Source organism: Dendropsophus ebraccatus, chromosome 5 (assembly GCF_027789765.1).
Source record: "Dendropsophus ebraccatus isolate aDenEbr1 chromosome 5, aDenEbr1.pat, whole genome shotgun sequence".
Classification (NCBI taxonomy): domain Eukaryota; kingdom Metazoa; phylum Chordata; class Amphibia; order Anura; family Hylidae; genus Dendropsophus; species Dendropsophus ebraccatus.
Window position 1 is genome coordinate 53,358,933 of NC_091458.1, and position 26,894 is coordinate 53,385,826.

The 26,894-nt window shown below is 41.9% G+C and overlaps 1 protein-coding gene across 1 annotated transcript; it reads left to right on the forward strand.

Annotated features, from left to right (window-relative positions):
- Positions 1-36: 36 nt before the first annotated feature.
- On the forward strand, positions 37-26,675 carry ESPL1 (extra spindle pole bodies like 1, separase). Its single transcript, XM_069970203.1, has 31 exons — positions 37-324; positions 1,013-1,112; positions 3,366-4,445; positions 5,751-5,855; positions 6,932-7,052; positions 7,422-7,558; positions 9,611-9,804; positions 10,281-10,523; positions 10,727-10,871; positions 11,251-11,404; positions 11,502-11,641; positions 12,206-12,340; positions 13,378-13,497; positions 13,632-13,803; positions 13,960-14,088; positions 14,197-14,353; positions 15,028-15,137; positions 15,262-16,241; positions 16,360-16,738; positions 17,358-17,528; positions 17,833-18,046; positions 19,328-19,503; positions 19,580-19,707; positions 20,298-20,420; positions 21,275-21,430; positions 22,374-22,544; positions 23,394-23,498; positions 23,761-23,876; positions 24,674-24,757; positions 24,850-25,014; positions 26,064-26,675. Exons 2-31 carry the CDS (start codon positions 1,032-1,034, stop codon positions 26,263-26,265), a joined length of 6,393 nt encoding a protein of 2,130 aa, XP_069826304.1. The 5' UTR covers positions 37-324; positions 1,013-1,031; the 3' UTR covers positions 26,266-26,675.
- The last annotated feature ends 219 nt before the right edge of the window (positions 26,676-26,894 follow it).

A 26,894-nucleotide genomic window follows, 5' to 3' on the forward strand; every position in this document is an offset into this window, starting at 1 on the left:
AAACCGGGCACCAGCAAGCCCGAGCTCATTCCATCAAGTCAATGCACATTTACCGAAACACAAACGCACAGTATAGTGAACGAGTCAGGGCCATGTCACCCTCTCACAGCAGAGCGTAGTACAACGACTCACAGCGGGGCGCTGGGTGCTCAGACTACAACTCCCGGGGTGCACCGGGCGGGTCGCACGTGATGACGCGCTGCCCAAGAGACGCGCTGGTTGGCTGTGGAGCTAGATTTGAAAATACTGCAGGCGGGATCCGGCGACGGAAATCAATACCGGAGAGAGTCCCGCGGGGAGAGCGGACTTGGTGACCGGAGACCGGTATGGCTGTAGTCTGCCGCTGCGTGTGTCTGGATGTAGTGTAGTCGCGATGCGGTTATGGTAGCTCTGCAATGTGTGATCTGTGTGTATAACTGTCAGTGCAGCCGGCACATAGCGGTGTGTGTGTGTGTATATATATATATATATATATATATATATATATATATACACACACTGTTGTGTGCTGTGCTAGGGCCAGGAGACATGGCTTGTCATACACAGACATGGAGCTCTGCCTGTCACTATAGGGCACAGCGTAGTGTTCTGCTCATATGGGCCATCATACCTTTCTGGTATCTGACATGTAAACGACAGAAAACCATGAGAACAGGAGTCTCTTCAAGTATCTAACCCCCTCCCCCCTTTTTTTTTTTTTTTTTTTTTTTGCAAAGGGGCAGTTGCCCATAGCAACCTCTCAGATTCCAGCTTTTGTTTTTCTTTTTAGAAATGAAACCAACTGGTTGCTATGGGCAACTACCCTGCTCCTTTACACAATGTATGAGGACGCACATACATGTTGGGAGACCTCATAGAGGATGAATAGAGCGCCGGCCTTGTAGATTGCTGCAATGTTCATTTAGGGGTCAGTTTTCCTCCGTTCCTGGGATCCCAGTAGTCACATCCCCACCATTCCCTTCCTGTGTTTCCTGGCACTTTCTTAAACCTGCTTTGTTTCTTTCCTCTACAGATACCTACTCAGGGGATAGATGAAGGCCTTTAAAGCAGCCGACTTTATAAAGCTGACCTCCTCACTGGAGGGGGTGCTGAGACTGCAAACAGAACTGCAGGTAAAGGTTCACAAGTCCTGACTGTTACTAGTACTGAAAGTGTTAAACCCCTAACCATGGATAACTACTTGCCCAGTGGGAGTCTGATTGCTAGTACCCCCACAGTCATGGTAATGAAGGTCAATTTCCCCCCAAGTGTGTATAGCAGTAGCTTATGTGCTTGTACACCCTTTCATTAAAGTGAATGTACCATCAGGCCCGGGCTGAAGCACTGGAGGCGGGCTGGCCCACCCCCAGTGTGATGATCCCCCCTCCCCTCTATGATGTGGCTCCATTAGAATCAATGAAGCCATATCATAGAGGGGCAGGGGATTCCTCCCACTGCGGGTGGCATGCCTCCAGTGCTTCAGCCTGGGCCTGATGGTACATTCACTTTAAAGTGTCACTGTTATAACTTTCAAAATCGAAATCAACAGTAGACGTGATAAAAAGCAAGTTTGCATCCATTCTTATTATTTTTTATTTATCACAAAGCTTTTTAGTCTTGTGCTAGTTGGGGAAAAAAAGGACTAAACATAAACACAGGTCATCAGAGCGCTCACAGAAAAGGCATCAATTGATGATTGACACATTGAGCTGTGACACTGTACTGGCCAGGTTTTCCTGCGCTCAGCTGGCTTTAAAAAAAAAAAAAAAAAAACTCTTCCAACCAGCGCTAGACTAAAAACCTTCTTTCAAGAGACTGGACCTGGATACAAGTATGATACAGTCATGATAAAAAAAAAAAAAAAAAAAAATGTAAATTGCTGATTGGAGTTTGAAAGTTATAATGACAGTGACACTTTAAAGTGTTTTTCAGCCTCCCCCTCACTTCTATCTGCTCATTATCAAACAAAACCGCCTAAATTACAGAGGAGCAAAATGAAGACTGTTTTGCTGAGTTCTATCATAAACTATGGAGGGGGAGGGGCCAAGAGTGAGCAGGAAGAGCAGACAAGCAGCTGTCCTGCTGTTTGTAGACTGGGCACATAAAACGCTATGATTCACAGGTCAGAAAGGTCAATGCTTATCTGGCATCTTGGTGAGAAGATTGTAGGATGAGGTTTTGTGCAGGGCCGACAGTTCTCCTGTCCGTGCTCACTCACCCCCCCCCCCCCCCGTGGCCCCTCCCCCTTCCATGGACCGTAATGGACACAGAAATCCACAGAAGTGAGGGGGGAGGTAGGAAAACAGCTTTTTGAGTACAGAAGGAAACTTTTGCTTAATAAAACCTAGCACAGTTTTGCTTGAGCTATTTATACTTTATACATTGATTTTTGAAAAGTGACATTTTTTCTGTATATTTTTTTTTTTTTTTTTTTTAAATACTTTCGTAAGTCTAGAGGACCAAACGAGCGCTCTCAGCGCTCGTTTGCTTCTCGTTCCCCGTTCCCACGGGAGGGGCGGCGGGTAGCTGTGGGGGGCTGCCCGGATGATCGCTGATCGTCCGGGCAGCCCATAGGATACAGCAGCGTCTGCTGCCAATGCTCCTATTTAACGGAGCGACTGCAGCAGATCGTTGCTGTATCAGTTGCTTGTTTTTCAACATGTTGAAAAACAAGCGACTGCAACAATCAGCCGACATGAACGATGTCGGCTGATCGTTGCACTCTATTCCACGGGACGATTATCTTCCGTAGCGGACAATAATCGTTCCTTGGAATAGGACCTTAAGAGGCAACATGATCACCTCTGCTGCCACCAATGTTTGTGATGGGAACTTCAGGGCTGTCTACGCCCTGTAGTTCTGGCTCCCCTGCTCTGATCAAGTGCTGCCAGACAGCGATATACAAAGCAGGGTCCCTTCCCCCGTGTACTGTAAATTCCTATATACTGTACACAGGAGGGTGGATGTTAAGTGATGCCCGACGTGATCTCTGTGTTTGGCAGCCTCTACACAGTCAGTGGTGATTGCTATTCTGATGGTTCTGTTTAGTAGAATAGAATATAGAATAGATGTTTCTAGTTTAGTAGAATACAAATGAATTTTACACATATTGGGGGAGATTTATCAAACATGGTGTAAAGTGAAACAGGCTCAGTTGCCCCTAGCAACCAATCAGATTCCACCTTTCATTCCTCACAGACTCTTTGGAAAATGAAAGGTGGAATCTGATTGGTTGCTAGGGGCAACTGAGCCAGTTTCTCTTTACACCATGTTTGATAAATCTCCCCCATTACTTTTATAAACCCTATTTACTTGTACTCTTCTGTATTGGCTCCTGTTCTGTGTATATGGATGGTAATACTGATACTGCATGTCTTGTCTTTCAGTCATGTATGACAGATGTTCCCTGCGAGCCATCACGTCCAGACCAGTTATCAGACCAGCGTTTTGTCTACGATCGTCTGCTGCGTGCCTGTATCCACTGGGCCGCTGAGTCCACCTGCAATGGACAGCATCTACAAAGCTTGGTGCCCTTGGCAGAGCTGGCCAGTCGAGGCTTTTGTGTGTCAAGCCCCCTGAGAACGCCTTTCTATTTGGAGAAGATATTATTTCACCTTCTGAAAAATGTCTGTGCACATGAAGCTTCAGATCAGATCTGCAGTCAGCTCTCAGACCTCCTCTATTCCTTCCTCAGCCATTGCCCTTCAGAGCAACAAAATGGTGGTGACTTTGCAGCGGTTTGTAAAAGCAGCTTTCAGTGCCTGTGGAAGGTGGCAGGGGATCACGAACAGAAGCAGAGTGCCAGCCCTTTTAACAGGGAGACGCTTTTGCTTAGATTACATGCGCTGCGATTCCTCATGCTGGTGGAAATGTCTGCTTTACATGGGGACTCTCCCATTACAGTATCCCGGCATGCTAAATATACAGTGTTAGCCTTTGAGGCCAAGGGAAAAGCCTGCAGCCAAAGTGATGCCTGTTTCCTCAGTGAATGCCTTGAAGATCTGTTGATGAAACCTTTACAGAAACGTGAGAAATTAACCCATCTTTGGGCTCACGCACTGGTGGATTTGACACTAGAGAGGACTCGTGTGCTTTGTAAAAGTAGTTGTGTCCATCAGGCCAAAGAAGTCCTCCAGGAAGCAGTTACTAGTCTGAATGAGTCAGATGCTTGCTGCCAATCAGCACTTGCTCTTTTAAACTTTGCCATAGAAATTCACGAGGGGAAGAAGTCATTTGAGATTGGAAAGCGTTTGGTGGAAATGGCAGACGCTATTGATGGGGTCTTATCCCATGGCGATGGTTGTCAGTGCCAGGCCCTAAGTGACTGCTGTCAGTTCACAGTGTCATGTTTGGATGGCCGACTCAAGCAGGCTTTAGATTCTGTTAAGAAGGGAGCAGATGTCATTCTTAGTCTGGCCAGGTTTCTTGAAGCGCATTTCAAACTTTTGGAGAAACAAGTTTTTATGGTATGTACTTTTATTATGGTGAGTGTATTAATATGCTTATGCTGATTCTATACACAATGTTATTCACAAATTTATACAGTATCTTCTTTTGTTTTGAGTCTACCTCTATGCAGACCTTAGTCTTCCCCAGGTTAAAAAAAAACGGTGTACGTTAAAGTGTTTTCAACCCTTTTTTTTTTTTTTTTTACTATAATGAAAGTCAGTGGATAAAAACAGATACAGACAAATGCATCCGTTTTTTGGAAAAATGGATTGCAAAAACGTAGTGTGAACCCAGCCTTACTTTACTACATCTGTTTCTTACTTTTTGAAATCTCAAAGGGGTCTTCTAGTGTCCTGATTTATTTATTTTTTTTTTTTTTGTGAATAAAAATAAATGCTTACCTTCCCTGGTTCTTCCCTGAAGCTTTAGTTCTAGTGACTTCTGGTACCCTGCTGGTGACAGCTTGTTGCTGCCTCCAAGACGAGTCTTCTTAGCTAGTCACTGACTGAGGAGGAACACCACAGTGATTGGCTAAATGGAAAGGTCTTGCTAAGGAGTCTAGTTTTGGAAGCAGCAATAAAGTTGGGAGTGGAAAGCGATGGAACTGGGGTAGGTGAATATCATTTATTTTACTTGTGTCCCCAGCAAAGTATATAAAAAGACTGGCATATGAGAATACAGCATCTGAGAAATACAGATGAATACAATACAGAGCAATACAGAGAAAAGGATAACCTATATAAAAATGCTTATACAGAGCTATATAACTGATCACTGCAACATAGTCAATAAAATATCAGATAACCCCTAATTATGGTAGGTGTATGATAATGTCCCAGCATGCAATATGTTATTACTGAGCCTCACTCCCTTTACCAGCTCTGGCAACACAGCCCATCTCCTGCAAGCAGCAGGAAAGTATAATGCAGGGTCAGCATGCCCCCACCCCTAAACTGAGCTTTGGTGCTGCAGAAGAGAGCCAGAAGCTGCATATAGATTTCTGTGAAGGGTCCATAGAGAATGAATGAAGCTGTAGCACATGTGCCACATGCAATTTTTCATACAGTGAGGATTTCATGGTTAGTGTGGATAGGGCACAACTATTCCAGGTGAGAATGGCCGGTTAAATGGTGAAATCAGACCTCTGGGATCCAAACAGATCCCAAAAGAGGGCCCATTCTATAAAATGGCATAAAAATGCCTTAATAGATTCCTGGTTGCCATTAAAATGCAATATTCATCTTGATGGACTTTATTTGCTTTCTTGGTAGCACTATATATTGTCTGTATTTTATACACTGTGTATTATATATGTTCCTCAGGTTCCAAAAGATGGGTCTCGCCAACTCCGATCCTTAAAACAACAGCAGTTTTCTGGCCTCCAGCAGTTCACAAATGTTGTCTGCTCATTTCTCCAAAACTACAAGGTACTAGAAGATTAATACTGGATGCGGCTTCTGTGCAGAGGATTTTACTATGGTATAAGCTGTTGTGAGCCATGCCATGTAACACAGAGGGATTTATTGTTGTAATAACAGCAAGTTCTGCATGGGATTTGTATGCATAACGTTGAAAAGTTGTTCTTTCTCTGGATCACTGCAGTTATAGGAGCAGACAGGGCGGCGCAGTTTGGAGTGTAAGTTTATGGTGTAGTGGCAGGACAGCTGTGTGATCCGTGTAGGCTTCCTCTATTCTGCATATCTAACAGATATCCACAACAAGATTATTAGCATGTGGCCAAAAAGATGTCCAAGATCCTGACAGATCTTCTGAAACAAATTTAGGTCATCATAGAATACTATGGGGGTATAAATTTGGTTCGGGAAAACTACAAGGCCCAATTCTTGTGTCTGTAATACAGTTGCAAAATGTAACCCATATTAAGGCCCTTTTTAATTCATCTAAAGGAGTTGACAGATTGGAGACAACATCTCAAAATGTGGCGACCAGCTGAGCACTTTCGGTCACCATCAGCAGATGATTTTGCTGAGCGAAAGAGTGACCAGACCAGACATTTCTCTAGCAATGGTTGCAGGGGAAATGTAGTTTTGAATGACATCCGTATAACGCAAGGATGGCTTAAGTCAACCAGAACGGGGACTTTATTCTGGCTAATAAAGTTACAAGCAGGAGCACATGCTGTATTAAAAATGTTATGTATGGTTGGGAGGAATGGGGGGGGGGGGGGAGTTTTGCCTATCCTGATCCTAGGCAGTCTCTGCTTTTTGCCGCTTCTTCCTGGTTCTTGTGATGAATTGTCCTGCTCAGCCAATCGCTGGTGACTTTGTTGTCCTGCTTCTGTAAGTGATTGGAGTTCTTGTGTGCATGACATAAGAGAAGCAGTGACTGGAGCTGTGGAAGATAGGGGTAAAGGAGTATAGCTGCTTTTTATTTTTAAACCACCCCAAGCCATATATAAAATATTTTCCTTGGACAACACCTATAAGCTGCACATATACACAAGATAAGATATTCTGTAAATGCAGTCTGTCTTTCTTTGTAGGATATAAGAGTGGATGAATTGCAGTTACTGCTGGGAGCCTGCAAAGCCACAGTGTCCAGAATGCTGATCTCCATACAGGGCCTTTCTGCTCAGGATTCCACTGAATTCTTGAATATAGCAGGTATATTGCCACCTTTCTCATTTTTCCATATCTTTTATCTTGATACAAAATAGAGGCTGTGTAGATTAGGCCATTTTATCATTTTAAGTGCCTCTTTTTAGGTGAAGGTTCAGAGCCAAGAAATTCTCTATTGATTTGACTTCTTTAATATTGACTCTTTAAATGGAGTTCATGTCCACTTCTGTGTTCTCGCTCCGTTGATGGTGGGGTCTGTAACTTTTCTCTCCAAATAATTCAATGATTTTTTTTCCTTAATGAAAGCTATTTGTGACCTGATCCCTTTATCAGAAACTGTACATTTTACTATTTGACCTGCTACTAATTATTTTTTATTGGTAAATCAATGTTTGTATCCCTCTCCCTCCACAGCTTCATGTGTACATAACATGGCTTATTGGTTCTATAGCCAGAAGAAATACAAGGAAGCCTCCGATCTGGTGTTTCCGCTTTGTGAAAGACTTGCGGCTGCAGGGCCCGGAGGTGAACCCGAGCTGGCTGTGGAAAGGGTAAACTTTCATCCAACAGTTTAAAGCAGTGCTTCTCAATTCCATTCCTTAGGCCTCACCAACAGGTCATGTTTTGAGGCTATCCCATAGAAAGAACACCTGTGAGAATACCTGATGCACTAAATATAATTATATCACCTGTGAAATACTAAGGAAATCCTCAAAACATGACCTGTTGGTGAGACCTGTGAGGACTGGAATAGAGAAACACTGATTTAAAGGGCCAGACCTCTAATACTGATTCAATGTTTTTTTTTTATTTTTTTGAATAAAGAAAACAGTAGTAAACAATCAGTATACAAGAAAAGGGTATACACATGAGATGTACAGTTAAAAGTATACATCAATTTTCTTAACATTATATAAACACTTTCTGCTACCTTAAGCAGAGACCTCAAATACAAAATAAGGCTGAAGAACACAAGCACATCTATACATGTATATTACACAGTATGATAAACCTATTTGCACTGTTTTTATATTGAAATGACTGCAGAAAGTTTGGGTTCCTTTTCTATCTCCATCCTCCCAGTCTTCTCTGCAACCGCACTAAGCAGTAGATGTTTACTGGGGTTAAATACTGTTTTTACTCTATTTGTTCCTAGACATTACCCGCATACTTGTTACAGCCAACCTACTGTTCCCTCTCAGAACATCCTTATTATGTGTTCGGTGCCAATGGTTACTCATACTCCGTCTCATCTATCCTTTGTAAATGTGAGGCACAGTGATTGCTGCTATAGCAAAGGCCAACCAGAAAGAATCTGCACTAGGAGCAGCTTTTTAGCACTGCCGCTGAATACATTACGTAGCTGGTGTGAGAGGGTATCTGTAGAGCACCAGGGGACGCCATAACAAGTGTATTGGCCGTATCTATTCTGGACACTGAAACATTTAGTTTGAAAGGCAAGTTGTCATCATTTTCATGCTGCCTGAACCCTAAGTCATCAGAGAAGTCCCTGGCAGCTTCTCCTGTCCCAACAGCCTTGAATAATAGGTTATAGTTAGAGATCTATCATTTAATGCCATCAGGGCAGGCTGAAGATGCTGAGAACCGCCCTTATGACTTGTTTAGGCAGTATGTAATCAGATCACTTTGAGCTAGTCATTTTAAACACAGGAATTAATTATGCATTTTTTTTAAATTTAATTAAATGCCATTGTCGATTTAAAAAAAAACTTATGACATGTCAAAAGTTTTGATTTGTTCGGGTCTGAGTGTTCAGACTTGCACCGATCGTGAGATCAAGGGCAGAGAGGACAGTACTGTAGCATGGTCTACTCCACGCTCTGTCAGTGACAGAGTTGGGCCCCATAGACTTAGATTAGGAGCCTGACTCATCACATGACATGGTTTTCTGAAACGACAGTGACACTTTAAAGCGTAACTGTCATTTCAGGGCCATTTTTTTTAAAAACATTAAATATCAACAGTTCAAGCGACTTTAAGAAACTCTGTAATCGGTTTTATGTACTAAAAGAGTTTCCTTCTGTACTGAAAAAGCAATCTCCCAGCCTCCCCCCTCACTGCAGAAGTAGCAGGATTTCTGTCTCCATTATGTGGCTATGGAGAGGGGAGGGGCTGTTAGGAGTGACTGAGCATGGAGGTTTTCTGCACAGCACAACACCCTGCAATCTTCTCTCAGTAAGTTCATAGATAAGCACTGACCTTTCTGACACCTGAATTTAGCGGTTTAGGTGCCCAGAGAGTCTACAAACAGCTGACCTTCATTTCACCTCTTCCTGCTCCCTCATCTCCCCCCGCCCCTCCCCCCTTCATAGGCTTACAATGGAGAGAGCAGAGCCAGTCTTCACTGGCTTCTCTGTAATGAAGACGTGTTTGCCTGATAATGCACAGATAAGAAGTCAGGGGGGGAGGCTGGGAAATTGCTTCTTGAGTACAGAAAGAGGCTTTTTTGGCTGATGAAAGCTATTACAGAGTTTCTTAAAATCGCTTATACTACTGATTTGTGCAATAAAAAAAAAAATGACCGTTACGCTTTAAGCTTGAATGAATGTCCTGTTAAAATGTTAATTTCTCTGTCTCCACAGGTGCACCGTTGCTTTAAGCTGCATGTGGAGAGTTGCAAGAAGGCTGGGCACACTGCTCTTGGTCTTGCAGCTGTGACTCTGTGGTTACGGGCTTTGCGCTCTCAAATCTGTCAGCAGATGACTGAGCCGGTTGCACAGTGGGTCAGGCTTAAAATTGATGGAGCAAGGAATGGAGATGAAGATCTGCGTCTGCAGTGAGTGCAATGATGCAACAGTTTATTAGGCAATCTATATGAGGAATCGGACACACATTGGACCAGAATGTAGAACACATGGCATATACCAAGCTATTATGAAGTTTAGACACATTACACTTTCTTTAAAGGGTCCCTGTCACTATGATGCTATACCCCGATCAGCGTGCAGTTCCAGCTGACGCCAGAAGATTGTGTTGCTGTGAATATGTCCCATACCATGTCGGTCAGGGTATAGCACCATAGTGACGGGTACCCTTTAACAGTTTTACATTGTCAAGAAAAATATTAGTTGTAAAATGTTTTGTTAATAACAGCAATAGAACCTGTGCAAACTACAGCAGCCATAACTTAGAGCAAGCTAATGTGTTTAGCAGGTTGGTCCACATTTGTCATAATGAATCGCTGTATAATTTTAACCTGTGGTCCACACACACAGTTTTATAAAACCACTTATATTTTTTTCTAATTCACAGTACTCTGAAGGATGGATTTGCCAGTAATCCTATGAATCCTGAACTGATGGTTTCTCTCCTATCAGAAGAGTTAAAAGGATATAAATCTGTCCATGGGGACACTGGACAGGAGCGCTACAATACAATCTGTGACCTCCTTGAACTTTGTGCTGAAGACAGCACTCTCGCCCATCACCGTCCAGCCTTCCTCCTTGATCTAGCTCAGGTTCTGTGCTACCATGACTACTCTGGACAGACTGAATGGTACTGTGGTTAGTTTAAGTAATATCACATATGACATTGTAAGCCATAATTTTCACTCTATGGTGCCGGAGCTGCTGGCAACAGCCAAAACTTTTCTGCCCGCTCAGTGTGAATGTATCTTGCCAACTCTGTGCCAGCTTTATATGAGACAATGGTATAATGATGGATAATATATTTTATCTATCTTGTTTTCCTCTCCCCAGTACTGCTTTAGATGCCGTGCAGGATTGCCTCAGACTACTTGATTCTGCTTCAGAAGCTTCAGAAAACCAGGACTGTTTGCTGGATATAAAAGCCCAGGCACTGCTGTGGCAGTATATCTGCACCCTTGAAGCTAATATGCGTGAAGTAAGTGACTTAAGTCCTAGCGTAGCATTTGTGTTATATTACTTGCACATTTCTTGGTAGATTTATTTCCATTGTATATTTTGCAGATCTGTTCTCTTTCCACTACAAAATTTACATACATGTGGTTTTCATGATACAAATTTTCATGTACAAAAATTCTGCAGCATGTTGATGAGCCCTGTAGTGCACCATGGAGTGTAAGTGCAGGATCAGAGGACTCCTGTCTATTGCTGGACTTCCTGCTCCTGTACAATATACATCGCTGTGCACTTCACGTTTGCAGGCCAAGGTGTGATAGTATTAATCACCATTGATTTTACTTTCACCACTTTACATTGGTTTCTTCAATGAACTTTTATTAATGGTGATCAATGTATAGGGTTTGGAGGAGCAACAAAGAAAAGAAAAGTTGGACACTCAGCGCCAGTGGGCTGGTATAGAATACGAACCCAATGACCTCAACTACGAAGACAAACTTCACGATGACCAGTCTGCCAGGGATGGCATCTGTTTCACGCTGGCTGGGGAAGCAGGTAAGAAATAACTTGGCTGGTTTCATCAGACTTTAAATATCTTTACTTCTTTGATAGACACAGTGTTATACTATCACTATTTTTTTCTTCTTTTTAGGACCCATGAAAGGACTGGATAAAGCACTGGAACTGTGGAAAAATCTTTTTTCAGGCTCTGAAGTTCCATCCCTTAAATGTAGTGAACAGACTGTGTTCTCACTGCATCTACTGGGATCTCTCTTTCGACTTATGGGAAAGGTGAAACTTTTTTTTATTTTTTTTATTTTTTATAGCTGCTACTTATATTTACCCCAAGTAAGCTTTATAGCCATCTCTTCTGAAGATACAAAAAGCTGATTGTGTCCTGTAATATCACAGGAAATCATGATTTTCTATTAATATTTCTGATATTGTGTAATGTTATCCATAGAGCAGGGTCTCACTCCACAATCAACACACTGGTTGTAGAAAGTTAATCATTAGAGATGAGCGAACCGGGTTCGAGTCGATCCAAACCCGAACGTTTGGCATTTGATTAGCGGGGGCTGCTGAACTTGGATAAAACTCTAAGGTTGTCTGGAAAACATGGATACAGCCAATGACTATATCCATGTTTTCCACATAGCCTTAGGACTTTATTCAAGTTCAGCAGCCACCGCTAATCAAATGCCGAATGTTCAGGTTCGGATGGACTCGAGCATGCTCCAGGTTCGCTCATCTCTATTAATCATATAAATTGACAGGTGTGAAATACCTGACCACTCCATCTCCTTGGCCACTGCATATTAGTAGACTGATAACCCCATTTGTTCTGCTCCTCAGCCTTTGCAGGCCATACAGAGCTTTCAGCTTGTGAGACATCTATGCGCTTCTCTTGGTGATAACATCCGGGTGGCTGGTGCCCTGTGTCATTTAACCAAACTTTTGTTTTATCTGGAAAGTCCTGAGTATGCGAAGGTAAGTCTTTCCTCCATCTTGGGTGTAAAAGTGTAACAGAAGACTGTAGGAGGACCCACCTGACCCTTTTAAAATATCTTGTAGTACTGGTTAAGAAGTGAGTTTTTGGCTTGAATAAATGGTGATATTCTACTGGGAACCTATTCTGTAATGGTGTCCGTAAAGAAATTTATTCTCCTATACTGACAATTTATTTGATAGCACTCCTAGGGAAAATGGTGCCAAACTAGGACTCTTCAATATGTAGAACTTGGCACACAGTCGCTCTGTTAGCATCATCAGCCGGTCAGAGCAACTGTTGGTTGCCCATATGCTCGCTACTGTGTTGCTGTGTTCTTCTTGCATTTCGGTGGTGTGAGGAAGGTTGTTGTTATCTGATCAAAATGTTACATTAATGTTATTTATAGATTGCCTATAATTAAAGGAGAACTCTGGGCTGGGGTGATTTTTGGCACAGTGCTGGAGAGGGGGAAGGATGAAAGAAGAAACATGCTCTCACCTCCCCCGCTCCAGCACTGGTGCCGGTATCCTTCAGCCCTGGTCCCCCAGTTCCAGGCGCTTGAATGGGGACGTGACGTGTTGGGCACGCTCAGCCAGTCAGTGGCCGCTGACTGGGCCTAACCACGTCTCATCCCAGGTCCCCACAGACCCAGAAGCGGGTGGGACCAGAGCTGCAGGATACCGGCACCAGCGCTGGAGGAGGGGAGGTGAGAGCATGTTACTACTTTCATCCTCCACCTCCCCAGCTCTCTGCCAAAGATCCCCCCCAGCCCAGAGTTCTCCTTTTAAGCATCACTGTTTGAGCAACAGTGAGCCTTGTCTACATATACCCCTTTACTGAAAAAAGTTTAGAAACCATGTTTATTGCTCTCTTCCGGAAGTGTCTGCTTAGCCAATCACTGTCTGCTGCAGTGAACTACCATAGCTAGAGGGGGTACTTTCTTGTCTCTCCTTAGGGTCACAGAGCTGTACATGCAGCTCTATCTGTTATAAATGCCTCAGGCAGATATCGCACCCCAATCTTTATATTTTCTCAGGTCACCCTTCAGGAGGCAAAAGCAGCTCTGTTGTATGCTGACTCTTCTTCTGAGCTCTACGTGCTGACTGACTGTTGCTGTCAGCTGCTGCAGAGTCATCTGTGCCGAGTTACAAACCAGGTACTATGTCAGTAATTACCAGCCACCATACTAATCTGGTACATCCAGTAATAGTCTCATCTCATTGACTTTATGTATTTTCCTAAAACTGAGCCATGCTCAAAGAAACAACGATGTTCCTTGCTTCATTGTAGGTTGAGAAAGGAGTACAGATCCTTGTGAATCTTCTCCAACATCCATCGCTGCAAAAGTCTTCCAAAGCTTGGTACCTACTAAAAGTTCAAATTTTGCAGGAGCTTTCAATGTTTCTTAGGCTTCCGCCCACAGTCCTGCCTCCGAATCTCTACAAGCAGCTCCTTTCCCATGGTAATGTCATTAACAGCTGAATTGCGTATTTAATATATTGTAGGTATTGGTTTATATCACTTGGAAAGTTCACTATGTGATAACAAATTGTGGTGTGACTTTGTAGGAAATTACTTGGTTATTTAAAATCCTAATCTTTGGATCCTGTATTTACAGGATGGCATAACCCAGAAACTGCCCTTACAGAAGCCCACAAGTTACTTAGGAGCATTGTTCTTCTTTTACTCGGAAACGATGTTCTGTCCACTCCGAAGGCCACATCTGATACACGCTTTGTGGACAATGGTATGATGAATGTTATTTTTGTAATGGGGGTGGGTAAGCAATGTAGTACATTAGTCCCATTTTCATAAGTGAAATTAAACTAACTTTTTTTTTTGCTTTTCTCGTTAGGAGAGAACCTCCTCCAGAAGTGGCAGGTACTTGCTGATCTGCTGACTTGCTCCCAGGATCTTATCAGTACACTAAGTCGTCTTGGCAGTGTTTCAGAGGCAAAGTCTTTTTGCTTGGAGGGACTTAGATTAGCTAAAAGTCTTCATAGCATGCGTCAGTAAGTAGCCACCCCCATATACGGTTGTACAACCGCAAACTATGTGTCAACAGTGCATACTTACCTATTTAATGGTTAGAATCCTTTTCACTAGGTTTATGCTGCTGTTTCTGAGGGTAGCATAAACTAGTGAGGTGGAAGCTTGCCATGTGTCACTGACATCATGTAATGCAGCTGTTCTTATAATATCTAGGACTCCAAGCACAGCTCTGCTCCCACCTGTCACTGATTGTCAGCTTTAGTCTATACTTTGTATAGGAAGACAGCAGTCAATCAGTGGTCAAATTATTAATACCTTGTAAATATTGAGGACAAGTAAGGGAAAGGAAGTCCCTGTTTGAGTACTACTGGCAAATAGCCCATATGTGGTCCCATTCCCTGAAATGGAGGGAATGAGAAATAGCTGTACACTAGAGATGAGCATGCTCAGGTTCATGCAAACCAGAGCGTGGCTGCAGAAGTTGAATGCAGCCCTAGTGAGTCCTGGAAAACATGGATGCAGCCTATGGCTCAAAACATGGATACAGCAAGTTTAACAACAGTAAGAGCACTATCCCTTCCCGTCACCAATGTAAAGAGATAATCTAACAGTCTTTTAAAGCGACAGGCACACTTCTAAATCTTCTGGTATTCATAAGTTCACCTTTTAATTCATTAAATGTTTCTCTTGTCAGCTGTGCAGACTTCCTGGTGAGGAAAGCAGAATTAGAGACTTTACGTGCTGAGGCTCAACAATGTGAGGATGATTTACAATATGTGGTCTTCCTTATGGAGTCTTGCACAGGTAAGTTAGCTTTTACCAGTGTAAAATGGTGTTTTTATATACACTCTTCTGTAACATGGTTGCCCAGTATTAGGCAGGTTATGTGTTTGCAACTTAATCTGAAATCCAGTTTTTCTCTTGTTAGATTTCTCTGCAAAATCTCAACACAAAGAAGTAAAGATAAAACCATCTAAAGGGAAGCAGTCAACAAAAAAAGCAAAGACCCCTGAGTTTACACCTAGCCCACCAACGGATGACTTCCTGAAGGGCGTTCATTTCCAGTTTGTGGAAACCAGAGCCTTAACAAAACCTCCAGAATCGCCTACAGATGCACGCTCTTGTGTGAAGAGCCCTCCTCAGTTTGTGTCACATACAATGGAGTGCGCATGCCCCTTATGCTCTGATCTGGTTCTCGCTCTGCTGTGTACAAGGTGGCAGATTGCTCAGGCAGAGAATGACCCCCAAAGCCGAGCTTTATTACGATCAGCTCTAAAGCGCTGTCAGTCCATAACTGCCCGATTCTCTAAAATTTTGGATGATTTCCTCTGTACAAAGGGCGGAGGTCTGGGAATTGCTGATGAGCTCACTGCTCGGGTGTATCAGGATATATTGTCTATGAGTCCTCCTCCTAATTTCCCTGAGGGAAAGCTAGAAGATGGTTTACACTTTATTTCTTCTCGTTCTGCTACTTTCCCCAAGCACTGGATGGCGAGTCTTTTACTAGTGAAAGCATTGGACTCCATTTACAAGCTGGCAACAAAACATGGCGGATGCATTGCAGATCTCTTTATGCAAGTGTGGGGTTGGAAACCACAGCAAGAAGAGAAAAAAGTTGCAAGTCTCAAGAGCAACATCAACAATGACCTTATGAATAAAAGGAAAGGATCTCATAGGATGTCGGCAGATCTTGATATACTTTGCGAGGAGGAATCTGATTCTGCCCTTTCATCTGTGCTTACAAAGACAGAAACACCTCTGCGAAAGGATCGTCTGACCTATCAAACCAAGCCAGTGGTATCAACTGTTACCAAAAAGAGCTCTGTCACAGTGTATAATGAAGACTTTCCCCAGCCAGAATTGGAACCAAGGGCGCCAAGGAGACGCAAGACTAGAGCCGTCATCAAGGTGAGTGTAAATGTCCCTCAGACTGCTTTAGTTCTAAGCAGTATGACACTGTCTGTGTATGAGGTATTAAGGATTAATGTTAACCCCCTCTCAAGAAATTCTCTTACATCATTTTTAGGTTGATTTTAGTGATAGTGATCTGGAAATGCCAGATGACACTGACAATGACCCAACTTGGAATAGTAAAAAGCCAGCAGAGCGTGCAAAGCCTGGAACCCGAGGAAGAACAGGCAGTAAGAGCTGTTCAGCGCCGGCTGCTTCAGAGTCTGATGAAGATGACTTGATCACAAAGGGCCGAGCCAGAAAAGGAAGAGGAAACACAAAGAAGGCCCCAAAAGAGAGCAGCTCTCCTAACATGCAAAGGCGGCGCCCACAAGGGAAGATAGATATTGCGCCTGTGGAAATTTTGCGATCTATAGAGGAAGAGCCTGAGCTGTTAGATCTTAGTATTGATGAACTGCGGGCTTCTGATACAGAGGAGCCCAAACCATCAAGAGGTAATTTATTGGTTAGTAACTAAATGTCCAGTTAGGCCCCATAGTCTTTTTATTTAAAGTTAAAAAAGCTTAAATATTGGACATGAAAAGCCCAAACAATATGTTTAGACAGTTATTGGTCTTCAGCTACTCCTGTATTGGCAGCAAGATCTCACATTAGTGGAGGAAATGTATGCAACAAGGCCCTGGCCATTGTACATATGGTTATTCACACTGAAAGATGGCAGCCATACATGAATAAGAGATAAGGGCTTGTCTTCATAAATGCCTCCTCCTTTATGCATGCTTGCCTTTTAATACAATCCTCAGTGGTTAGCACTGTAGCCTTGCAGCGCTGGGGTCCTGGGTTCAAATCCCACCACGGACAACATCTGCAAAGAGTTTGTATGTTCTCTCTGTGTTTGCGTGGGTTTCCTCCGGTTACTCCGGTTTCCTCCCACACCCAAAACATACAGATAGGTGAATTTAGATTGTGAGCCCTAATGGGGACAGGGAGCAATAATTGGCAATACTATGTATAGTGCTGTGGAATCTGTGTGCGCTATACAAATAAAATTATTATTTATTATTATTATTAAATTACATAATTAAATATACAACTCGTCCCAATTTAATCTAGGTCGCAAAGGCCAAAAATCCTCCAGAAAAGAGAAGGTGGCAGAGTGTGAAATTCTCAGAAGAGATATTGGAGGAGATTTGCAGAGCTGGACATCAGGATCAAGACCGCGTGAAGCTGATACTAATATTTTTAGCTTCTCTGGACTTTCTTCCTCTTTACCAGATACATTCAGTAAGTAAACCTCAGAAGAGAATCTTGGAGTGAATTGCATGTGACCCGTGCTGATTCCAGACTGAATACTACTATGCTTTACTACTAACTGATTGGGGACCCTGGATGTGACATGTCAGGCCCAGTCAGTGGCCGGCTCTCCCCGTCCTTTTGAAGAAGAAAAAAAAAAGTCTGAGCCCGCACTTCTCCTTTAAATATAATCCTTTTATCACTGCCAAATGCATTGTTTACTGTGTGGTGTGCATGTGTTTTTTTTTGCTTGTGAATAGCTTTTTCTTGAGTGCTTTCTTCTTTCTTTCTTCAGGTATCTCTGATCTGAACTCAGTCTCTTCTCTTCTCTATGAGGCATTGGAGTCTGTAGCCCATTTTCCTCCTAGTGCCTTATATTCCAGACTATGCCGGCTTCTTGCTTTATGCTCTGGAGGACAAGACCCATATATGACTGCATTTCTAGTTAGTGAATCTGTTTCTGTCACTTTGAGGCATCAGTTACTCAGTGACATCCATCGTAAGCTAAGGTAAGATATGTTTTAGTTCATGGATTAAATGTACCATTGGTTAGAGGGAAGGCTTGTCAAAAGTCCCTTCCTTTGGGCAAAAATTTTTTTTTGTTTCATACAAAAACCATTACACTCTGATTATTTGCCCATGTTTTAGACCTTAAAGCGTAACTGTCATAATTTTTTTTTTTTTTCTTTCCCAGAAATCAGTAGTATAAGCAATTTTAGGAAACTCTATAATAGTTTTTTTAGGCAAATAAGCCTCTTTCTGTACTCAAAAAGCAATCTCCCAGCCTCCCAACCCCCACACACACTTCTTATCTGTGCATTATCAGGCAAAGCCGTCTTCATTACAGAGAAGCCAGTAAAGACTGTTCTGCTGTGTCCATTATATCCTTATGGAGGGGGGAGGGGCCGAAGGGAGATGAGGAAGCAGGAAGAGGAGACATGAAGTTCAGCGGTTTGTAGACTGGCACCTAAAACGCTGGATTCAGCGGTCAGAAAGGTCAGTGCTTATCTAGGAACTTGCTGAGGGAAGATTGCAGGGTGTTGTGCTGTGCAGGACTGCTCCGTGCTCACTCACTCCTCTCAGCCCCTCCCCTCTCCATAGAGCATAACGGACACAGAAATCCTGCTTCTTCTGAAGTCGGGGGAGCAAGGAAAACCGCTTTTTTAGTCCAGAAGGAAACTCTTTCAGTAAATAAAACCTATTACAGAGTTTCTTAAAATTGCTTGTACTATAGATATTGATTTCAGAAAAATGACAGTTACGCTTTAAATACAGTGGTTTCATTCATATGTAAAGGGATTTCCTATCAGAGAAAATTATGCCATAATGCTAGGATGTGCCATCATATTGTGCTTAGTGGGCGCTCTTGTCAATCCTGGGGTTTTCCCTGCAAAGGGGCACTTCTGGCCAGTGGCTTGGTACATATCTACAGAGCAGCCCCTTCAGCAAAAAAAAAAAGCTGAAGTGACTGCGATGTTAAACCAGTACTACATCAGCCCCAGGAGTTGGGCCCCAATAGTCAGAAGGTGGTGGCATATTATAGTAATATGGCATTGCTTGCTGTGATGGGAAAGCCTTTTTTATGTTTGATGACTTTTTGCCTCTTGTTCAGGGTGTGTGTGGCGCAGTCTCATTCACAGTAATAGAACTGAGAAGCAATACCACTCACTGCCTATAGACAAGAGTGGTGCTATTTCTAGAACAAAGCAGTAATGCTGTTCTAAATTTGTGGAACATTGCAAGATAAGTGTCCACCAAGGGTATTCATAGACATGTTCTTTATCGTTTAGGAAACTGAAGAAGGAAGGTGTAGGTGACTTGACTGACAAGTTACAGTGTCTTTCTCTGGATGATCACAAGGACTCCAGGGTTCAATATCTCTCCCAGCTTGAGAGTCTCTTTCAATTTCCAAAACAGTCCCTACAAGCACATTCATTCAAGGAGTGGATCCAGCAGATTCCAGCAAGTATGTTTCTTGGTGACCCTGACTCGTGTTCTGAAAGTTGTGATATATCCATAGACTAAGCTTTGGTATTTTACAGACACAGCAGTGTGCATACTGACTCTAGCCGACTCCCAGACCAGGAACCCTGGAGATACACTACTACTTTGTAGACTGGAACGGGGAAATGTTCCTGTTACAGTACAGATACCTACAGCAAATCTAAAGGTTAGTCACACTCTACTTTTTTCCCTATACTTTGGCTTTTTTTTGCAAAGACAAATGTTTATTACAGCATTCATTCCCAATTATTGCCCCTGTGAAAGGACCAGTGATCAGCCAGCTATGTACAGCAAGTCCCCAATAATTGCCTAGTGCCAATTATCCCTTCAACAAGCTCCAAGTTGTATGTCGTTCATCAACACTATTATTGAGCAACTGTCTATGCATCTAAGAGGAACTTTAGGCTGTCTGAGATTCTAATGTTAAAACTCGTCTATTGGATGTGCATTCTGTTTAATCTAAAGTTTGTTGTAGTAGATTCTGCAGTAACACAGTCACTGTGTCCCTATCATTCTTACAGCTGGTGAGAGAGCAGACGCTAGAGTCCAATTACGATACCTCTGGCCTGACTTATGAACCTTATGGCCACAGTACTAGTATGCAAAAAGGAGCTGCAGCTAGAACCATGTAGCCCCCACTTGGTCAATAAGGGTTGTAGAGTGTGTTTTAGAGATTTAGACAAGTCAGTTCAATGACATAAGTCAGAAAAGTATCTACCTCAATGTATAAATAATCCACTCCTATTCTGTCAATAGATGTCTCTAAGCTCCGCATTACAAGAGTTTGATGACATTCAAAAAGAGCAGAAAACTGTCAACAATCTGACTGATAAAAAGAAATGGTGGGAAGGACGCACCACCCTGGACAGCCGGATGAAGGTACGTACACATTTAGCTGCATATTGTAGCCTGAATTCTGCAACATGAAAAAAATCCGCTTCCGACTTTATTGCTATATATAATAAATATATTTGTATGTATGTATGTATGTATGTATGTATGTATGTATGTATGTATGTGTGTGTGTGTGTATGTATATATGTGTATCCACTCTTAAACCAAAGCAAATTTTCCCATAAGAATTCATAGAAATGCAGACAATTGGTTCCACACCCCAAAAATAATGATTTATTATTCTGAATAACATGTGAAACATTCTGAAACAGCAGAATATGTGATGATATAAGTTACTGTACAGTAGTGGAGAGGATAGGAAACACAAGGGTGGACAGAGATTGCAGGGAGCGTGAAGGAATTGAGCAGTACAGATGTGGGCACATACATGCAGCTCTCTGTCCGGGGAGAGAGGGATTACAGCTATGAAGAGTTTACCTCACAGTCCTGTCCCCTGATGTTAGCCCCAGCCTGAAGTGTATCTGCTATAGTTTGGAAGTTGAGGGAGACTTCCTGGGTCAGAGTACAGAGCTGTAGACCCTGCTATGCAGACAATGCCCCTCCCCCACTCCCCCTTCAACCCAGTACAGGGAACTCTTACACCAAAGCAATGCTTTTAAACCAAGGTGTGTGTGTGTATATGTGTATATATATATAGCATAACTCTGCATTTGTTTAGAATTGATGAAACCAACAGTTTGTAAAAAGTGCTTTGTTGGTTTTAATACATTGTCTCTTTGTAATATGACTGTTTTGATCTGAAATCCATGTGCTGTAGTTTGCATACATCATGTATGTAGAAGCTATGTTCTGACATTCGCTCTGTCTTTTACATGTAGGCGTTAATACAGTCATTAGATGAACAAGTGCTAGGATGCTGGAAGAGTCTCCTGTCTCCACCTTGTTCCATGTCTGCATTAGAGGAAGAAGCTATAGGACTCTCTAAGGCGCTATCATTGTGTGGCTGGAGGAGAACAGAAACAGCACTTCTAAAGGTGACTTCTAGTTACAGAGGTGAAGGGGAAGTGCTCAGCCTAGCGGCTATCCTGCTGCTCTGTCTAACCATTGGGGGACCTTTGACAAAACTTATGACGTATCTGTAGGAAGTTATATTCAGGTTTCTGAAGTAAGGGAGATTGAAGAAGGTAAAGGATACCTGTCATTGTATTTGTGACCTGTCAGAAGTTTTTGTTGAATGGGAGGGATTCATGTGCAGAAAGATTGGTTGTTAAAATGAAGTAGCACAATCATTATTCAATCTTTGTCTGCATCAGAAGAGGGGTGTGAATTGGCCCAGCTAGATAAGGCTTCTCATCAGGATTTCTGATTTATCTCTTTCCCTGAGATATAAGCTTTTTTGTTAATATGTAAATAAGCCCAGGTAAGTCCAGCCAGTTTCCTCTATCTCAGTCAAATGGGATAGGGGGTGCAAATGCATACAGAAAATGTGAATAACTGGAAATGGCCTGGATTATAGCCGTGTTGAAAACACTTAAAGGGGAAGTCCATGTTTGTTTGTTTTTTTGTCACCTACCTCCCCGACTCCAGCCTACGGGTCAGCTGTCCCCTGCTCCGGTTTCCGGTCCCCCAGCCACTTCCTGGTCTGAGCGGGGACCCGGGTTGTGACATGTCAGCCCTGCTCAGCTAGTCAGCAGCCAAGGCGAGACCCCTTTCAGACCAGGAAGCAGCCGGAGGACCGGGAACCAAAAATGTCTGATCCCGGACTTCTTTAAGCATAATTTACATATTAATATAAAAGCTTATCTTTGAAATGGAAAGGACTATGGAGATAATAAAGGAATGTCTGAAATCCTAATGAGATGCCCTTTCTAGTCATCCACCCATTCCCTCCTGACAGGTCCACTTTAAGCCTTACATAAAAGGTGTTTTAATTAAAATGATTTGCGAGCTATTGACAGTCATGTTTTTTGTGTGCAGGCAATTTTAGGAGGCTGCCACCATTTAACCCCTCAGCACATCCATTCTTTGGTCCAGGGATTTTGTACCTCAAAGACAGAACAGGCTGAGGAGCTTCTTCAGAAAACGATTGATAACTTGAAGTTGAAAACAGAACACACCGAAGGGCATCTAGTTCTCATATTGGATAAGGTGAGCAGTGATATTTTAATGCTAAGGTCATGCATTTTAACTGAGATGAACTCTTTTGAATGTGAATTTGGAAGTAGTCGTAACACACACACACACACACTTCCCCTATTATCCTTTCTAGCTATTTAGTTGCTAGAAGTGCCAAGGGGGCCAAGGTTTCTGTCTAGTCCACACTACAGTTGCTATTTTTCCTCTAAATTTGATTACGAAGCTTGTTTCCCTTTGAATATCATGTGTATAAGTCCAAAATCATGTTCTGATTAATTCCTATATTCACATTTTCAGATTTATAGCTCCTATGTAGTTAAATAGGTATCGGCATATCTGTAGCCACCACTAGAGGAAGCCTAGGAGTTGATTGCATACTGTTTGATGTGTTCTCATTTATTAAATGGAAACATGTCAAGAGTTTTCAATGGTCAGGAGCTTAGTTCAGCGGTATGCTTTTAATCTGGTGCTCAGTCAGCCTCTTTACAGGAGAAAGGCTCCATAGATCCATAGATGTTCTGCCGCCAGTGAAAGCAACTGCTGAGGAGGTGTAGTGTAGCGCTTTTCTAGAGATCACTGATGGTCTTTAGTGTCCCAACCAATCAGAATGTCTGGCATGTCTGCATGAAATGTCAAAAGATTTAAAAGTGACAGTAATACTTTATATACTGAACTAAATAATCTCCTGAGAATAATGCATGGTTTATAGGGGTCTGTGTCATGCCAGCAATCACACTAGCTTTGGATTTATTGTATTATATGTGTCCTTTGACTCAAGAAAACCTGTTTCATGCCTACAAAGCTTTAAATGTGATATTTCATTGCTGTGGCTGTGCTGACATTTGTATAACCATCTAACAGCACCTTCAGAAGTTGCCTTGGGAAAGTATGCCTTGCCTGCTGACCAGATCAGTGACTCGCCTTCCATCCCTGCATTTTCTGCTCCACTATGGTCTGCTAAAAAAGGTACATTGCCGTCTTTATTTCTTAGACTGACTAAATGTGAAAGTATGGAAAACTGGCAGTGCGTCCTGGTGTCACACACGTTGGCAGAACACAATGTCTTCAGCCTGTCATGTCTGTCTTCAGCCACACTTCATTTTAGTGCTAGAACATATTTGTGGCTCCCATAAAACAGAAGTTGGCATTGTGGTCTTTTGATGAGGGATGGTGGGTTTTGGTTGGGTGCCTTTGCTTCTTGTTTAAGATGTCTTTGTTCTTCCTGCAGCACCAGCCTCACAGCACCCTTGTTCATGGGGTTGATCCTAAGAAAACCTTTTATGTCCTCAATCCTCATTCCAACCTACCTGGCACAGAGGAGCGTTTCAGGAATTGGTTCAAAAAGTAAGTTTTTGGCTGCTGTTCCATCCCCAGTCACCAATTTACTGCAACATGTTTATTACCAAACTGCTTATTATAGCCAGAAGGCTTTTTCGTCTCCTGTCAAATCCTCATTTCCAGCACACAGTTCAGGCTGTTACAAAGGGTCCTCATACAGAGTCCTTTTATTAGGAAATGGTTTAAAAGGGTTTTACTGGGTTAGAAAAGGCACAGCTACTTGTTAAACAGCACCACCCCTGTCCTCAGGTTGTATGTGGTATTACAATTTAGCTCCATTCATTTAAATGGAACTGAGCTGCAAAATCTACACCCAAACTGAGGACAGGAGAGATGCTGTATATGGAAGAAAGTGGCCATGTTTTTCTAAGCCTGGATAACCCCTTTATATAATTTGAGAGATGATACAGTTTAAGCTATTTCCACACTCTGATGTAAATCACCAATATAAAAAGCAGTGTAGTCACCGTTGGGGATCAGATACAACTTGGGTCACTCACTCATGTCTGATACCACAATAAATAGCAGTTGTACGCCATCAGTCTACATCAATTTTGTCTTGAAAAAACCCTTTTGACATCTTTTGATTTTCATTTAGTGAAATGCAGGTATGGCTAAAATCACGTTTCTTACAAGGCTTTATCAAGTTGCAAAATCTTTTGGTCAAATTTGATAGAGACCTTGTCTGATGGCTTGATCTATTTATTAGATGCCAAAAAAGTGTGTGCGCACTATCCATGGGACTGTGTGCGTAACCCCATGTAAAGTGCTGCTGTACATTAGGGCTGTGATTTGTTTTGCAGTGAACCTGGATGGAAAGGAGTGATCAGATCTGCTCCAAAGTCTGAGGAGCTCCAGTCTGCCCTGACTAAACAGGATCTCTATATGTAAGTATAAGTATATGCCCTAGCTTGTTCTGCATAACTTGTGATAGTAACAGGACCAGTCCAGCTCTTGACTCCATGTGTGTTCTCTACAGATATGTGGGGCATGGAGCCGGTGCGCACTTCTTGGATGCTCAGACTCTACAGCGATTAGACTGTAATGCCGTAGCATTACTGTTTGGATGTAGCAGTGCTGCTTTGGCGGTTCGAGGTGACCTGGAAGGAGCAGGCATAGTCTTGAAATACTTAATGGCTGGATGGTAAGTCTGTTGTCCACCAATTTCTGAATGGTATGGGTGTAGCTGTATAAGCCTAGTAGTACACAGTCCTGGTTTATGTTATAGTTTGTGTACCAGCTGTTTATCTGAACAGTGATTATAGAATATATAAGGGAATTTATCAGGATTAAAACAGTTTTATTACTGTTCTTAAAGGGGTTTCCCCACCATAATGGACTATTGCCATCACGTCTTAATTGTTGGAGATCTGACTGCATTGGATCTCTACTGATCCTGACAATAAAGGGGCTGCAACAATACCTAAGCCCTGGCTCCAAAGGGCACCATTCCACTTACTTGGATGGTGAGTGTAGTTAAGTACAGGGTTCTCCAAAGTTAGACACCCACCAATCATAAAATATATAATATAATAGAGATAGATATAGATAGATATAATATATATATATATATATATATATATATATATATATATATATATATATATATATATATATATATATATATATATATATATAGATATATATATATATATATAGATATATAGATATATATATATATAGATATATATATAGATATATATATATATAGATATATATATATAGATATATATATATAGATATATATATATAGATATAGATATAGAAAAATAATAGATAGTGCAGCACTTAATGATCAAAAAATGTTCTGGTGCCTATCAGTGTGCACCCTTGTGACCATAGGTGCTAAAATATATAATATACAAGAATCACTGTGGCACTCAAAAATGTAGTGAAAAAATAAGTGGTTTATTCGCCCAAAACAGCAACGTTTCAAACTCGCAATGAGTCCTTTTTTCAAGCAGTGTTTGACACTGCTTGAAAAAGGACTCATTGCGAGTTTGAAATGTTGTGGTTTTGGGTGAATAAACCACTTACATTTTTGTACTGCATTAGGTAACAGAAGAAGGAGTATAAAACTATAATCCCTTTTTAAATTAAGTTTTAGATCTTGACCATTGTTATATTTTGGTGAAAGACATAATCCTTGCATAATCAGTTGTATGTTTTAACATACTTTTTTTTTAAACACAGCCCCCTGGTGGTTGGGAACTTGTGGGACGTCACAGACCGAGAGATTGACCGCTACACAGTGGCTTTCCTGCAAGGATGGTTGAGGGCAGGGCCTGCCTCTTCACTTCTGAAATACTTATCTGAGTCTCGCCAGGCTCCCAAGCTAAAGTACATCATTGGTGCAGCTCCTGTGGCTTATGGTTTACCTGTGGCCTTACAATGAAATGCTCACAGGCTTATGTAGCATTCAGCACATTGTATAGAAACCTGTTTATAGTGTTGACAAAGTGTAAAAAAATGTAATGTAAATGCTATTTTTATATCTACATAAATTACATTTTGCATATTTAATTTGTTAGGAAATCCATAGTGACATACACTCGGCTTTAACCTGAAGGCTTGTGTCTGCTGCTTTTATGTAATGTTATATTATTAACAGAAGCCATGTGAATGTTCTCTTATGGTCCATGAAGTGTATATTGAGGTTTTGGTATTTATTACGTTGCAGGAGTTGAAGTAGTACACTATTTTTGCACAGTCTTAATGGGGCTGTTTTATATATTCAAGCATATTTATATGTGCTTATTTTAGAGATAAAAGTTTAAGATGATATTTCTGATGCATGAGCATGTTCAAGGAAAAATATAAACTTGCATAATAAAGACAATGTCTTCTGTTTATTTCTTAAGAAACCCAATCTTGGCATATCAACCTGCTGTGGAAAAGTAACTGTGAGATACAGTAGAAAGCCACTCTACACTAGTCTGACATGAGTTATCTAGGATTAGAAAAACATGGCTGCTTTCTTCCAGAAATGGCACCTCTGTTGTCTCCGAGATCTAAAAACATCGA

Excerpts from the sequence above, each read along its gene's own strand:
- ESPL1 (XM_069970203.1), top strand. The coding sequence starts at position 1,032 with ATGAAGGCCTTTAAAGCAGCCGACTTTATAAAGCTGACCTCCTCACTG. Across the intron at positions 4,446-5,750 it reads TGGAGAAACAAGTTTTTATG|GTTCCAAAAGATGGGTCTCG; the intron begins GTATGTACTTTT and ends TATGTTCCTCAG. Across the intron at positions 23,499-23,760 it reads ACTATGGTCTGCTAAAAAAG|CACCAGCCTCACAGCACCCT; the intron begins GTACATTGCCGT and ends TTCTTCCTGCAG.